This window comes from Hylobates moloch, unplaced genomic scaffold (assembly GCF_009828535.3).
Source record: "Hylobates moloch isolate HMO894 unplaced genomic scaffold, HMol_V3 SCAFFOLD_2, whole genome shotgun sequence".
NCBI lineage: Eukaryota > Metazoa > Chordata > Mammalia > Primates > Hylobatidae > Hylobates > Hylobates moloch.
The window spans coordinates 54058379-54075889 of record NW_026652277.1 but is presented as its reverse complement, the minus strand read 5'-3'; the positions used below and the strand labels follow the sequence as shown (position 1 = coordinate 54075889).

General features: G+C 40.9%; 1 protein-coding gene across 1 annotated transcript in view; it reads left to right on the top strand.

Moving 5' to 3' along the window:
* The window catches only part of ANXA3 (annexin A3), a 59501-nt gene that overhangs the window by 21539 nt on the left and 20451 nt on the right, over positions 1–17511 (top strand). Inside the window, exons 3-6 of the mRNA XM_032149257.2 lie at positions 38–125; positions 5815–5909; positions 8926–9039; positions 13013–13103. Coding sequence (XP_032005148.1) covers positions 38–125; positions 5815–5909; positions 8926–9039; positions 13013–13103 — 388 coding nt within the window. The remainder of the gene's footprint in view (positions 1–37; positions 126–5814; positions 5910–8925; positions 9040–13012; positions 13104–17511) is intronic.

The window sequence follows — 17511 nt, the reverse complement described above, 5'->3', positions numbered from 1 at the left end:
TTTTGAACCAATGGGACTTTCAATTATTTCCTTCTAGGTTGGACACCGAGGAACAGTAAGAGATTATCCAGACTTTAGCCCATCAGTGGATGCTGAAGCTATTTGGAAAGCAATCAAAGGAATTGGTGAGTGGTATTTTACAATTCCTTTCTTAATGTTGAAGCAAATCAGGCAAGTTACAATCTAAAAGTTCAGTTTGCTCAGATTGGCTTACTCAATTTGATAAATTATCAGGAATTTTCTAAAATTGTGAAACAATGAGGAAATATATAGAGAACTCAGTTTTATTAAATCTTAACATTTATCATATTTACTTAATAATAAAAACTACCACTGATATTGGTGGTCTAGCGGAGATCCCCAAATGCCGGTGGAATCTCAACCTTGGCTGGTATCCAGACTCTTGACACCATCTAGAGAAGAAATTCAAGGATGGCTCAAAAAAGACTGAAAGCACAGAGATTTATTGCAAAGTGAAAAGTACACACTCAGGAAAGGGGAGTGTGAGTGTACTCAAGAGACAGTCACGCACAAGGGGTTTGGGGCTGTTGCCTTTATGGGTTTCTTTAACCAAGGGGTGGAATAGTAATGAAGATTCCAGGAAAAAGATGATTTCTTGGAACTGTAGTGCCACCCCTTTTTACACCAAATGTCGGTGTTTCCGGAACTGCCATGGCACTGGTGGGTGTGTGATTGAGTATGTTAATTAGCATATAATGAGATCCTAGGAGAATCCTAGGTCAAATCCAGTGCTAGTTTCTGCAGCTATTTCAACAGTTTCCTTTTGCTAGTCATGTGAAACTGCTGCCTGGAATTTTCTGTTCTCCTGTGACCACCCTGTATTAGTCCTATCTAACCACCACCACCACTGCTACCAACAACAATAATAATTATCATAATAGATCATTACAAATATGGCCCCCTTGGTTGGGCATGGTGGTTCATGCCTGTGATCCCAGCACTTTGGGAGGGCGAAGCAGGAGGATCACTAGAGCCCAGGAGTTCAACACCAGCCTGGCAATATAAGGAGAGCCCTTCTCTACAAAAAACTAAAAAAATTAGCTTGGCATAATGGCTTGGGCTTGTGATCCCAGCTACTTGGGAGGCTGAGGTAGGGGGATACTTTGATCGAGGGAGGTTGAGGCTGCCCTGAGCTTTGATTGTGCCACTGCACTCCAGCCTGGATTACAGAGTGAGAGTCTATTTCAAAAACAAAACAACAACAACAAAAAAAACCAATACAATCTCGTCAGTTCTTCCTGGATTTCACTCTTGCCCCTTTCCCCAGCGATAAACACCATCCCAAATTAGAGTTCACTCACATGAAACTTTTAATACCATAACTACGTATACATGTACATATTGTTTTGCATGGTCTCAAACAGCATAAAATGAAATCATACTGTATACATTCTTCTGCAATATGTGTTTATCCCTTAACATTATATTTTTGAGATTTATCCATGTTGATATGGTTAGCTCTAGTGCATTAATTTTAACTGCATGGTAGTCTCTTGCATCACTATATCAGAAGATGGGAATATTGATGGAACATTTAAATTGCCTGCAATTCTTTTATATTGCAATATAAAAATGCTGAAATGAATATTCCTCTTATGTCCCATTGTGCATATTTGCTAGCATTTCTCTAGAATATGACAAGAACTGGAATTTCCACATTGATGGGGATGCTTCTCTTCAAATTAACTAGAAATTTTGCCATACTGCTCTCTGAAATGAATGTAGAAATTAGCATTCCTTTCAGCAATGTACAAGACTTCCTTTTGCTCCATATTCTCACCAACACTTGCTATAGTAAGACTGTTCCATTTTTCTAATTAAGTGGGTATAAATGGTATCTTATTCTGCATGTGCATTTGTTTCCTCTCTCTACTCCAATGACTGATGCAGTTAAGCATCCTCACTTGTGCATCTGATTCCACTTTCATATGTCAATAAAATATAAAATAGATTTTATCTATTTTTTTCAGTTGGTTTGTCTTCTTTATGATTGGCAAGAGTTTTTTTTATAATTCCTCAATACAAACTTTTTTAAAAATATTACAAGCTATGAAAATATTTCCTATAAGTTTATGGTTTTCTTTTAACATTGGTTGACATGGTTTGGCCCTGTGTCCTCAGCCAAATCTCATCTTGTAGCTCCCATAATTCCCACGTGTTGTGGGAGGGACCTGGTGGGAGATGTTTGAATCATGGGGACAGGTCTTTCCCGTGCTGTTTTCATGATAGTGACTAAGTCTCACAAGATCTGATGGCTTTATAAGGTGGAGTTTCCCTGTACAAGCTCTCTCCTTGCCTGTTGCCATCCACGTAAGATGTGACTTGCTCCTCCTTCCCTTCTGCCATGATTGTGAGGCTTCTCCAGCCACATGGAACTGTGAGTTCTCCATTAAACCCCTTTCCTTCATAAATTGCCCAGTCTAGGGTATGTCTTTGTCAGCAATGTGAAAACAGATTAATACAATTGATTACAGCAATTTTTATTGCATAGAAGTTTTAAATTTTAGTGAAATCAAGTTTACCAATATTTTTGTCCAGGATTTATGCTTATTCAATCTTTTCTGTAATGAAGTCATAAAGATAGATACCTCCTATATTTTTTCTTCAAAGTTTTGAAATTTTATTTTTCATATTATGATCTTTAATCTACATGGAATTAATGTTCATGAATGGTATTTAGGGTGTCTCATTTTATTCTATTTCATGTGGACGTTTAATTGTCCCAGAACAGTGTATTGAAGAGCTCATCCTTTTCACACTGATTTGTATGTAATGTCACCTCTGTTTTATGTTTCCCTATTTTTCTCTTCTCTGTTATGCTTCATTTATCTATTTGCTTCTCCCAACACCACATTGTCATGATTATTAGGATTTTATAATGACACTAAATATCTACTGGGCAAGGTTTTTCTTGGCTCTTTGCCCTCCTCTATGAATTTTAAAATCAGCTTGTCAAATTCCATAAATATACTATATTAGAACTTTATATCAATATAGTATTATTTCTGCCTGTTTGAGGTTTGTTTTTTTTTCCATTTTTCAATGTAAGTTATTTCTTCATTTATCTCGATTGCCCTATTTTTTTTTTTTAAGAGAGAAGGGCTTGCTCTCTCACCTAGGCTCGAGTGCAATGACATGATCATAGCCCACTGCAGCCTCAAACTCCTGGGCTCAAGGGATCCTACAGCCTCAGCCTCTGGTATTGCTAGGACTACAGGTGCTCATCACAATGTGTGCCTAATTTTTAAATTTTTTGTAGTGACGGGGTCTTGCTATGTTGCCCAGGCTAGTCTTGGACTCCTGGGCTCAAGCAATACTTCTGCCTTGTCCTCCCAAAGTCCTGGGATTATAGATGTGAGCCACTGCACCCAGCCTGATTGCCCTATTTATATCTAGTGTTGAGTAGACTGTTTCATGAAGTTAATAGTCTTTAAATTCTGTCACCTCTTTTTAAACATTATGTTTCCTCATGAATTTGCACTTTGGCTTACAGGCCTTCTTTAAGAAGGAGGTTATTGTTTATGAGCACCACTTCTGATACGTTCTGTCAGAATCAGGTATCGTAATGGCGTTTGCATTAGGGATAGGTCAGACCCAGTCTCTGAACCTGAGGCATCTTGGCTTAGTTTTTGATCTTGAGCATGTTTACAAATAAGAGATGAGAAACTGCCAGGCATACAAACTACATATAACTGCAGGTAGTTTGGTATATTTGTAGTCTAGGTGCACAGGTTATAGAGATGCAGAGAGGGGGTAGAAAATGAGAACAAAGACACAAGGCAGGAGAGATCATAACGAGCTGATATACGAGCTAAGGGGCTTAAACTTCATCCTGAAGCTTACAAAGAGCCATTAGAATTTTAGCCAAGGGGATAACATGATCAGATTGTATTTTTAAACATTTACTTACGCAGTAGTGTACAGGAATAATTTTATGGGGGTCACATTAGGAGGCGATTTAGGTTATCCAGGTAAAATATGATAAGGACACAGTGGCAGAGGGCAGGCAGAGGAGACGACAAATTTAAGAGATGCAGATAATTGCTATAATATAGAGAATAAGATAAAGAAAGGAATCTGAAATGATTCCCAGGATTTTTGCCTGGAAGACTATGTCCATAGTTGTGGATGAGGGAACACAGAAAGAAAGACAAGTCAGAGAGGAAATACAATAAATTCCACCCAGAACATGCTGAATTTCAGATACTTGTGCAGTTGTGGTGGCCAGTAGTGTACTGACACAGATGCTGGGTACAGTACACAGATGATGGGTCCAAATTGGTACTCAGACCCACAGAGCACAAATACACTTTAATCTGATTCAGTATTTACTTAACTATGTATAAGAATATAAAACCAAAGACACAGAAAGGCAGCATCTTTCATTGGGAGGCCCAGCAGCTAACCAAGTACACAGAAACTTTTGCTTCATCATTGATGTGAGTTATGTACCACTGACATGGAAGTGTGTAGATGAGGTCTGTGATGGTCACCTTGACACAAAGAAGTTGAGCATTGAGTTCCAGGTGCTCTTTTATACCTCTCTAGTAATGCGTGCTCTAGGCCTGCAAGCCAATTCACAGCTTCCCAACCAGGTATCATCGTGGGTTGGGAAATTAATTAGACACAACTTTCCATGTTTATCTTACTACTGTAGTCATCAAGATAAGAGTGACCTTGAGGTCATTCTCAGGGAGGCCAGCATCAGCTCTGGCCTGATGTTACCTTTCGCTTACAAACAATTCATTTTGTATATGGGTTTGAAATTCATGAGAGAGGCCAGGCGCGGTGGCTTACCCCTGAAATCCCAGCACTTTGGGAGGCTGAGGCGGCTGGATCACCTGAGGTCAGGAGTTCGAGACCAGCCTATCAACATGGTGAAACCCCATCTCTACTAAATGAAAAGAAAATAGCTGGGCATGATTGCATATGCCTGTAATCCCAGCTACTTGGGAGGCTGAGGCAGGAGAATCGCTTGAACCCGGGAGGTGGTGGTTGCAGTGAGCCGAGATCGTGCCACTGCAGCCTGGGCAACAAGAGAAAGAGAGAGAGCGAGAGAGAGAGAAAGGGAGGAAGGGAGGAAAGGAGGGAAGAAGGGAGGGAGAGAGGGAGGAAGGAAGGAAGGAAGGAAGGAAGGAAGGAAGGAAGGAGGGAAGGAAGGGAAGGAAGGAAATGAAGGAAGAGACAGAGAGATGTGGAAGAAATGCATGAGAGAGATGTGGACCAGAGATAGAAATATATGTTTTGGGGTCAGAGATTTGGGTTCAACTTCTTGCTGGACCACTCAGAAGTTGTGTGACTTTGGCAAGGAAGATAAGTTCGTGTCTTCATCTTTAGTACAGCGGGCCCTGTGAATATTAACTATGGCAATGAATAAAAGGGTGTTTAATGCAGGGCAGATTCTCAATAAGTGTTGGTTCCTGTTTTCCAGAGGAAGAAATATTTTGATATCAAGTATGGGAGAGAGATAAAATGCAATAAGACAGTAACCAAACCTCATAAAGGTAAAAAAGTCAAGTTCAAAAGTAGTGCATTCTTTTGTCTGATGTACAGAAAGGAGTATTTAGACAATGATTGTTTCCTTCCCCCAAAACTATCCAAATAAAGTTAACTTCTTTGCCAAAACTCAGAAAAACAAAAATAAATAAATAAATAAAGATGCCAACCAGGTGAGAAGCTGGAAATTAAAATGCCTTACTCTCTGCATTTGTCTCAGGCCGTTGATCATTTTGCTTTTGTTCAAGGCAAATATTGAGCATAAATATTGAGTAAAATAACTTTTGTTTCATTTAGGAACTGATGAGAAAATGCTCATCAGCATTCTGACTGAGAGGTCAAATGCACAGAGGCAGCTGATTGTTAAGGAATATCAAGTGGCATATGGAAAGGTAAGGTCATGTTAACACGACAGGCAGTAAAGAGATCATTAGTGTACCATGGTCGCTCCCACATGGTTATGCCCACAGTGTAACAGAAGATGCCCTGTGCATCCAGTCAGAGCCTGGAATCTGAGTCATGGTTTTGCCTTGAACTGGATGACTGGCTTTGGGCATCTTACTTGGTCTTTCTGGGCTTCAGTTTCTTCACCTGTAGGATGAGGTTTGCCTTAGCCCAGTGGGTTCTAAACCAGAAGTAATTTTGCTCCCCAGGGGACATTTGGGATGAATGGAGATGTTCTGATGATCACAAACAGGACGGTAGGGCGTACTTCTAGCGTGTAGTAGGCATAGGTCAGGGATGCTACAAGCATCCGAGAATGCGCAAGGCAGCCCTCCACAACAAAGAATTACTACGCAAACTATCTAATTCTGTCTTAGATAACCTTTTATTTCTCTTTTAATCTTAAAATATTTATGTAGTTATAGGTTTAATTCATTCAGCAAATGAAAATTTGGTAATTAGCAGAAACTATATAAGAACAAGTAACTTTGGGAGGCCGAGGCGGGTGGATCACCTGAGATCAGGAGTCTGAGACCAGCCTGGCCAACATGCTGAAGCCCCATTTCTACTAAAAATACAGAAATTAGCCTGGTGTGATGGCACATGCCTGTAATCCCAGCTACTCGGGAGGCTGAGGGCTGAGGCAGGAGAATCGCTTGAACCCGGGAGGTGGAGTATTCAGTGAGGCGAGATTGATCCAGCCTGGAAACAGAGCAACACTCCGTCTCAAAAAAAAAAGGAAAAAGTAAAAGTAAGACTTGGTCTTTGCTATACAGTTTATTTGTCCAATGCCTGTTTCTGAGTACTAATCTGTGTTAGGAGAGATCCTAGACATTGGAGATGGACTGGTATAAAAAGCACATCCTGCCTTCTTTCATGGAGCTAACATTCTATTAGAATATAATAAACAAGTAAATAAAAATAATTCAGATATGATAAGTGATATGAAATAATTAAAATGGTTGATATGATAGACAGTGACTGGTGACTGGCTCCTGCAAATAGGGTGATGAAGGAATGTCAGTAAGGGGTTGTTACCTTACTCCCCACTAAGCCTAAACAATACTAGGGGTTCTGCCCTACTTGATCAGGAGATAGTATTTAAGGTACAGCAAATATAAAAGCCCTGAAGCAAAAAGAAACTGGGAATATGTGAGAAATAAAGAATTCCAATATGGCAGGAATGTAGAAAGTGAAGGGGGCAGAAGAAAGAGATGAGGCTGGAGATAGGTTGAGAACATGCTAAGCCTTGGGTCTTGGTAGAGTTTAGATTTTATTCTAAGGGCTACAGGGAACCACTGGAGGTTTGTAAGCAGAGGAATAATATAATGCAGTTTTTATTTTTAAAGGATTATTTTGGCTGCTGTAGATAATGAACTGTGGAGGGAAAAGTTACAAACAGACCTGGCCAACTGTTGAGAGGGTCTAGTGACCATCCACAGGCACCTCAGGAATTACCTCCTGGGAGTGTTCTCCAGGCCCCCAGGCTCCATTAAGACACGCTTCTCTGAGCTCCCTTTATCAGATAACATATTATATTGAAATTTTGTCTTTGAATATTTGTTTTTCCCATGAGGCAGAATGTCTTAGGATAAGGACTTTGTCTAACTTACCTTTAAAGGCCTAGCACAGAGCAGGTGCCCAGAAAACATTTGTTGAATTGAATGAATTGCCTAGCTTCTGGGCAAGACAACGCTTTCACATATAGAGAAGGTGAATGATCTATTGGCCTTTCAGTATTTCCAAAATATGGAAGAAAGATGGAGGTGGAGGGAGCAAACATTTCTCACAGTGGAATAGGGTGAGAGCTGTGAAGTAAGATTCAGCTGCAGTGGCTTGGATTGAGGACAGATGGTAGTGAAATTTACCATTTCGAGAGGAAAATAACACTGCCGCAACTAAAGCAGAGCTGATAACACTGAATGCAATCCCATTTGTTTCAGCAGGAACATGCTGCTGCTGCACCCGCCAGGAGTGTGGTTGTGTCGGTCTGTGCCCACAGCGCTTCAGCAGGCTCAGAGGCTACCAGCCTTTATTTCAGGGCTGAAAATAATCAGGAGCAGGAACAAACATTATTCAGTATTATGCCATTGAATATTGAAAATAGAAACTCTGTTACCCCCCTTTAAGCAGGGGACATGGACTGTATTTAGATGCGAAAACAGTGCTCAAAACAGTATCAATAGGTAATGTCTGTAAGAGGCTAAGTTCTAGTGTTCCATCACCCTGTAGAATGACTATAGTTAACAATAATATAGTTTCAATAGCTAGAAGGAGGATATTGAATATTCCTAAAACAAAAAAATGTTACATGTTTGAGATGATGGGTATGCAATTATCCTGATCTAATTACCATACATTATATGTATTGAAACATCACTATGTACCTTATGAATAAGTACAATTATTATTTGTCAGAAAAAATAAGTCTAATATATTTCCACACTTAGGGGTTTTTTTCCTTACTTGTTGCCAGAAAATTGCTTCTGATGCCACCTAGTTCCACATTCTCACCAGAGACAAATGACCAGCCACTGTCCTCCCTTCCCCTTCCTCTTGGAGCTCTTTGGGAGTTACTGAGAGGCAAGACACCAAGAAATAGAGCACCTCCCAGTGAAGCTGGGTGTGAATTTATGAGGGTTCCTCTTCCTCTTCCCTTACCCCAATCCAAGCATGGAAAGCTTGGGGGACCTAGGAAATGCATTTGAATACAGTTCCTAACTGTGGCACTCATGGAATCCTCCCATTTGGCTCTCCTTCAAAAAACCTCTACAAAACAGAACAATTTGGGAGTAATTAGAAAATGCAGATTAATATTCATAGAAATATTTTCAACACTTCTGTTTATTCCCTGTGGATGGACATGTTTTGTCTGATTCTGATACATATGTTCATCTTTCACTAGGTGACTTTAGAGAAAGAGAAAAGTATTTCACATTTTTCTCCTTGGTTTTTTGATTTTAGGAGCTGAAAGATGACTTGAAGGGTGATCTCTCTGGCCACTTTGAGCATCTCATGGTGGCCCTAGTGACTCCACCAGCAGTCTTTGATGCAAAGCAGCTAAAGAAATCCATGAAGGTATGAGCCCCCCACAAGCCGTTTCTGCCCAGGGTTTAACTGAGTCATCAAAATAGTGACTTTCTTGCCGTGCACACTTGTGATGGGTGGACTTGGATGCCATTTTGGTCTGTACTCTCCCAGTGGTAGAATGACTCTGAAATAGGGAACAGTTGTAGAACCTTAAGCCCAAATGTTCCTGGGCTGGAAGAATTTTGTCATACCCTTTGTTTGACATGAAGAGTCAAGTTCTCTAGTTTGTCATCATTGAAAGTAAATGGCACTATCATTAACCCCAACACTCAAGTTAAAAACCCAGCAATATCCTTGAGGCCTTGTTTTCTCTTACCCTTCCTAGCTCCCAAATCTGTCAGCAGGTTCATTAGTTTTACTTCAAAATCCATTATAAATATGTGCACTTCTCTCAAAATCCATTGCTACCGTTCTAGTCTGACCACCGTCATCTCTTGACTGGTCCATATCAATAGGCTTCTAACTGGTCCCTTTGCCTCCATTTTTGCCCACCTCAAATTCGTTCTACACAGAATAGCCAAGATTGTTTTTATTAATTTATTTTAAAAATCAGATTATGCTATTTACCTGCATAAATTTCCAATGGCTTTGTATACTTAAAATCCAAGCTCCTTATCATGACCTTCATCACCCAACATAGTGCAGCTCCTGTCTAACTCTGTGACTTTTTAAAATTCTATTTATTTCAGTCAGGGTTCCCTCAGAGAAGCAAAACCAATAGGCAGGACATAGACGTTAAAGGATTTATTGTAAGGCCAGGTGCTGTGGCTCTTGCCTGTAATCCCAATACTTTGGGAGGCCAAGGTAAGTAGATTGCTTGAGCTCAGGAGTTTGAGATCAGCCTGGGCAACTTGGAGAAACCCTGTCTCCACAAAAAATTTAAAAAAATTAGCTGTGCATAGTAGTGCATTCCTGTAGTCCCAGCTACTTGGGAGGCTGTGGTGGGAGGATCACCTGAGCCCAGAAGGTCAAGGCTGCAGTGAGCTGTGATTGTGCCACTGCACTTCAGTCTGGGTGACAGTGAGACCCTGTCTCAAAACAACAACAACAAAAATTTATTGGAAAGAATTGGAGGCCATGGTGGGAGGATCACTTGAGCTCAGGAGTTCACAACCAGCCTCAAACTGAGCAACATAGTGAGAACTTGTCTCTACAAAAAATTTTTAAAAATTAGCCAGGCATGGTGACTCACGCCTGTAGTCCCAGCTATTTGGGAGGCTGAGGTGGGAGAATCACTTAAGCCCAGCAGGTCTGGGCTGCAATGAGCCATGACCATGCCACTGCACTCCAGCCTGGGACCCTGTCTCAAAAAAAAAAAAAAAAAAAAGAAGAAGAAGAAGAAGAAAGAAGAATTGGTAACATGATTATGAGACTTGTTAGGCAAGTTCAAAATCTGTAGAGCAGGCTGTCAGGAAAGGCAGGCTGGAACTCTTGGGCACAAGCTGAAGCTGCTGTCCACAGCAAGAATCTTCTAAACAGAAGCCTTGCCTCTGGTCTTAGGGCATTTCAACTGATTGGATCAGGTCTGCCGAGAAAGGTCATCTCCCTTACTCAAAATGAATCGATAATAAACTGAAATTATATCTACAAAATCCCTTCACAGCAACACCTAGTGTTTGACTGAATAAGTGGCATTATAGGCTGGCCAAGTTGGCACATAAAACTGACCATCATACCCCCTCCTGCTCACCCATTAATGATGTAGCTACGCTGGCCTTTTCTCTGCTCCTTGAACATCATAAGCTTATTCTTGTTTTGAGATCTTTATACATGATGTTTCTTCCATCTGGAATGCTTTTCCTCCATACATTTTCCATTAATTCACTCAAATATATTTTCTTAACTGCACTTATTACTGTCTAAAAGTATCTCGTCTATTTATTTGTTTTTGAGACAAGGTCTCACTTCATTGCCCAGGCTCTAGTAAAGTGGTGCAATTATGGCTCACTGCAGCCTCAACCTCCCTGGCAAGCCTCCAACTTCAGCCTCCTGAGCAGCTGGGACTACAGGCACACACCACCACACCTGGCTAATTAAATTTTTTTTTTTTGTAGAGACAGGGTCTTGCTATGTCACTCAGTCTGGCCTCAAACTCCTGAGTCAAGCAATCCTCCTGCCTCGGCCTCTCAAAGTACTGGAATTACAGGTGTAAGCCACTGCACCTGGCCTTGTCTATTTTTAAAATCCATTTGTTTATTATCTTTTTTCATTTAACTAAAAGGGAAACCTCCACCATGGCAGGGAACCTCACTGGTCTTGGCCTATATCTTCTGTTCCTAGAGCAACTCCTGAAATGAAGTGAGTGCTCAATGTATTAATTAATAGGAAGGAGGAGAAAGAAGGGAGCCTAGATCTGAGGCATAAGCCATATTCTGCCTTGCCATCAGGGAATGGAGTTATCTTCTTTTCTGTGGAGGACATATGGGCATCTGAGAAGCAGATGGCAAGATGGAATTTGATGTACAAGAGATTTATTGTGAGAAACGCCTGTGAAGGATAAAGAGGAGAAGAGCAGGGTAGGTGGGGTGAACCTTCAGACTGCAGTGCAGGCCTGACCCCTGTGAGAGGAGAGAGGAGAGGAAGTAGGCTGAGATGAGGAAGAGGCTCAGTGCATAGTGAAGCTCCGAGAAAGCCTTGGCAGGCTGTTGGGGAGCCCCTGAGCAAAGACTGCCCTTTGGAGGAGTTCTATGTTGGGCGCAAGTCCAGTACCCCTGTTGTTTACAGTAATTGACTGACAGCCACCTGGAGAGGGCATGACCTCAGTGTGAACTCTGGTAGATCCAAAGGTGTGGCAGTTGGAGGCTGTTAGCTAACTGTGTTCTTTGCAGCTGATTCTCTTGAAGTGAAATCTGAGCACTGTTTCTCTATGGCTACCCAATGGGGAGGGTTTAGCAGGTGTAATTGTAAGGATTAGATTCACCAATAAGTATTAGAACAGTTTCTCTTTTACGTAAAAGAAATCCAGGCTGTGGTGGCACCACCATTATCAGAGACTCAGGCTCCTTCTCTCTTGAGGCTCTGCCATCTTTAACCCATGGTTTTCACTTCCTGGCTACAGATGGCAGCTCATGACCCAGCCATTATGTCTTCATTCCAGTCAACTCAAAAGAGTCAAGGACAAAGAAGGGTTTACTCCCTCACTCTAAGGACACTCCCTGAGCATGCATATGGTACTTCTGCATATATCCCATTGGTCAGAGTTTAGTTACTGGACATATTTCACTGTAAAGGAAGCTGAGAAACATAGCCTTTATATGGGTAGCTATGTACCAAGTTAAAAGTTGGGGGCTCTATTACTAAGTAAGAAAGACAAAAGAGATACTGTGGTAAACTAGGGATCTCTGCTACAGAGAGACAGAATTCAGTCTCTGTTCATATGCTGCACTGGCCTTATTCGATCAAGTCTTAGTGTACATGACTTTTCTTGGAGTCACAGTGTGATTCAGTGACCTTGATATAAACAGGGCTGAGAGGTAATTAGTCCCCATGCCAGCCAGGCCCATGATGCACATTACTGAGGATTTGAAAAGCTCCTTGTATGAAGAGAATGATACATGCTGATAGACCCAGTACAGTGATGCAAGGATGAAATCATTCAAAAGTATTGTAGAGCCTTTTCTAAACATAGTGGAATGTTTGAGTGTTGGTAAGGTTAATCCTGTTAGACTGTCACTTCTGATCTTGAATGACACAGGCTTTTTCTTTTATACTATTTCTTTCTAGAATTATTCAATTGATTTTTACACTAGAGTGAAAAATTTGATGTCACTTTATTCCAGATGATTTATGTTAATACTAAAATATATGGAAAAATAGAAAACTACTTTAGAGCAGTAGAAAACCTTGTATTGATTTACTCAAAAGTGTCCTTTCAACTATGTAAAACAAGATAATAAGACCAAAAGGCATGAGATTAAGTTATTTAAGTGTTCTAAAAATTAGATTTTCTTTTCCTTTTTAGGGTGCTGGAACAAATGAAGATGCCTTGATTGAAATCTTAACTACCAGGACAAGCAGGCAAATGAAGGAGATCTCTCAAGCCTATTATACAGGTGTCTTATTTTCTGCTTACCTTCACCACTGTTCACACATATTTGAGCCAATGTTGCTTTTCCCAGAATCCTATCAATCCCTTCATGAGGCATTTTGAGAAGACAAGACTTACAGAAAGGAGAAGACACTCTAAAATCAGCTAAAAACTATGAGTTTCCAGGAAAAATTGGAATATGATCTGAGCTAGAGACTGCTACATAACAATAGCATTAATGTTTTACATTTATAATATTACAGCTGCAGTGGATTTTGCTCTGAGCAATCTCTCATTAATTGAATTAACCATTTTCATCAATGTAAGAGACTCAAATCGTATTTTATTTTTAGGCGTTAAAAATCACTCAGATTAGATCCACGATTTTGGGTGTGGGAAATTAGATTAATTTAGAGGATGTGTTGAGCATGAGGATTCAATAGAAGTAGCTAAAGACCTAATAGTCTGCTGGCTGTGTAAAATTAGAAAGTCTCTGCCATGTAATTCTGACTGTAACTACCCAGGGTTAGTGTGACTTCACAGGTTAAGGTCACAGTCCCCACAAGACTACCTTCACCTCAGACACCAGCCCACAAGCTCAGGTGTTTTCAGGCTACACATGCTTTTAATCAACTGGCTACAAATTCAGGGTTCTCACTACCCTCTCAGGTTGAACAGCACACTAGAATGACACAGAACTCAAGAAAGTGCTGTGTTCACAAAGCGGTATTATCATAAAGGAAACAAATCAGGGCCAATCAAATGCATAGACTGCATAGGGAGATATTTGGAAGGGTCCAGTGGAAGCTTCCACTCTCCTGACCATTGATATATCATTACCAACCAGCAACTCACTTGATTATTGGTAGCCTTAGTTTTTATTGGGGTTTCATTATACAAGCATGATTGGTTGAACCATTGTTCATGTGATTGAACTCAATCTCCAGTCCCCCTACACTCCCCAGAGGTCAGGCCGATATTGTGGCTCAAAGCCTCAACCTTTTAATCGTATGGTTGATCTTTTTAATGTGACCAGCCTTTATTCTGAGTCATCTTGTTAGCATAACTGAGCTGTAGTCCAAGAGACCAACCATGAATAACAAAGACACACCTATGACTTGGGAAATCCAAAGGATTTAGAGTTTACCTCCCAGGAATCAGGAATAAGACCAGCCCAATTCTTTACTATTCAACGGCCCCATAGAACCCTCTCCAAGTACTTTAAGGGAGCCACAGTTTCTCTGTTTGTGTCTCACAGAGGTCAGTTGTGTCATAGGAGCTTTTGCAGTGGGAGAGGTCCAAAGAAGGAGTACATATTGGTCCTCAGGTGGGTGTTAAAGAGGGTGCTTTGGGAGATTCTTGTTAGAAGGTAAATACCTCAATGACAGGTGACTATTTTGTTATTGATATACTAATTGGGTTCTAATCAGAAAAACAGAAACAGCACTAGGTATTTTGACAGATAGAATGTAATATAAAGAACTGCTTAAAGGGCCGGGCGTGGTGGCTCATGCCTATAATCACAGCACTTTGGGAGGCTGAGGTCGGCGAATCACAAGGTCAGAAGTTCGAGACCAGCCTGGCCAATATGGTGAAATCCCATCTCTACTAAAAAATACAAAAAAAAATTAGATGGGCTTGGTGGCGTGCACCTGTAGTCCCAGCTACTCAGGAGGCTGAGGCAGGAGAATTGCTTGAACCCAGGAGGCAGAGGTTACAGTGAGCCGAGATCGTGCCACTGCACTCCAGCCTGGGCAACAGAATGAGATTCCATCTCAAAAGAATTGCTTAAGCTGGGCACAGTGGCTCATGCCTGTAATCCTGACATTTTGGGAGGCTGAGGTGGGCAGACCGCGTGAGCTAAGGAGTTTAAGACCAGCCCAGGCAACATGACAAAACCCCGTCTCTACAAAAAATACCAAAAATTAGCCAGGTGTGGTGGTGCATGCCTACAGTCCCAGCTCCTCAGGAGGCCAAGTGGGAGCATTGCTTGAGTCTAAGAGATTGAGGGCACAGTAAGCCTTGGTCATGCCACTGCACTCCAGCCTGGGTGACAGAGTGAGACCTTGTCTTGGAAAAAAAAAAAAAAAAAAAGAATTGCTAAACACCTTTCAGAGGACTGAAAAAGCAAAAAGGGAACAAAAGGATTCATGCAGAGTATGACCTCCCAGACCTGAGACAACAAAGGAAAGAGGTTGAGGGTGTCAGAAACTGGAAGTTAGAATGAGGGACATACCTGGCTGATGTTGGGACCTCAGGGGCTCAGAGCAGAGGCTTAAGGAGCAGGAGTTCAGATCTCTGAAAAGAGGGCTCCATCTGGCTGGAGCCAGTACCTACATGGGGGTCAAAGTGACTTGTTCTAGGAACCTGGAGTCAGTTGCTGCTGTCAGGGTGAACAGCCTTCCCTGGGTTGACACTGACATGATTAGCCATGAAATAGCTTGCACTTCTTTCCACCTCCTGCCTTCCAGTCCCCCTCTACTCCCCAGTACTGGTGGAACCTAATAGGGAGCGGGTACACAAAGAAGTAGACAAGAGAATTGCTTAATCATTAATGCACAAAAGGGTATGTTTTAGGTGTTTAAAATATTTCAGTTCAACAAGGTTTACAAATTTTACAAAACCCATCAGAGCCAGGCACTGTTTCCCAAGTTGGCTTGGTATTTTCTGGTGTTTCTTAGACGCTGCACCCCAAGTGAACCTGCCCTGTGACAGATCCCTGGAGCCCAGCATTTAGGTACAAACAGTTCCAGGATGTGAGCTTTATGAGGATGAAGACTTTTGTCTATGTTGTTCACTGCTCTATCCTCAGTTCTAAGAACAGTGGGGCAGATAAGTGCAAATATTTATTAAATGAGTGTCCTCAAAATTGAGGTTAAGGTCTTAAGAGCCAAGTGAAACTTTTACCATTCAGGATAGTGTTGTGCAAATGTGACAGACAATAATAGCACAAAGTTACCAGAGCCTCAATTTCTATGTGAGTAATGCTCTCTGAGGCTACAAGGGATACAACTGCATCAAGGTTACCTTGGTTACTAGAGATTAATGATACACAAGAAGATCAAGAAAGAAATTGTCTCAATCATGCATAGCCAAGCTTTACAGAGATTCAAGTCACAGCACTACCCGAGGGACCCAGTTGTGTTGTCAGTCTCTAGGCAGCAGGCATCCATTGCTCCCCGTGCTAATGTTTTCCGTGACGGTAACTCTTCCTCTTCCTTTTTGCTTCCAATGTTCTTGACACCAGCAAGTAACATCCCCTCCCTTACCACATGGCATTTGTCTACCCAAGGCTTATAAATATTTGTGCCTAGCTTTTGGTTATTCTTGGCTACCGTTTTCTTCATTATTTCCAGGAGTCTTTCAGTTCCTTGTTATTCTATTGTCTTTGTCTCCTTTTCTGTGTCTCTCGCTCCCTAAGAGAGAAGATACAATGGGTTCAGGAAGTCGCTATCATGTTGGCCCTCATAAAGGGACTGATGTCTTCTAGAGCTTATCCAGTACAGTGGCACAATAGAGCCTAAATAAAGAGAGATCTAAATTCTTAACTTTTTTCGGTATTCTAAAGTCAGTGGTGTGTGAGAGAACACTGAAACAGGGATCAGGAACTCAAAGTTCTAGTCCAGGCACCTGTACTATTAAAATAGTCTATTTAATTTTATACTTTACTATGCCTCAAAATGGATAAAGTAGTTGTCAACTTAGGTTGAAATAATTTTTTATTCTAATATCCCACAAAATATTTGAAGAAAAGGGAGAGGCTGTGTGAAATGACTTATAAAGTCTCATCTAAATAATTCCAAAATTACAAAATACTTCCCCAAGTTCTAACAAATGGGAACTTCATTCTTTTACTTGATATTTTCATATTTAAAGTTTTTTATCTAACTAGAATGAAGGATAGATGTAACAATATCACAACCATTAGGTTTAATGATACCTACTAAATATTATTATTTAGAAAAATAACACACATTTTTGTGGATTTTGCTTATATGAATTGCTTTGAAAAATTGCAGATTTCATAAAAAAGAGACTAAAATTATGCTGAAGAAGTTTCCATCTCAACGCAGTTCTTGCTGTTGGATAATCTCATATCACTTTCTATAATTGTCTTTCATTGATTTAAATAGATGAGAATTCTCATGGCTAGTATGGCTAATTTATAGAATTCTTGAGAATGATGCAGAGTTCAGATAGCCACATGGTGTCACCTACAACGAGGGGTATAGTGGCTCCAAGAGAATCACCACCCCATGGATGGGGCAGACAGAGATTTAAGACTGATGGGCACTGCACATCACAGGCCATGCAAAAGGGGCTACAACTAGTCAGTACTAAAATATATAAACACACAGTTGGCATTTATAAAGGGAAATGGCATGTTTCGGGTAGCTTTCTTACTTTTGGGAGATACTAAAAAATATGGTTTA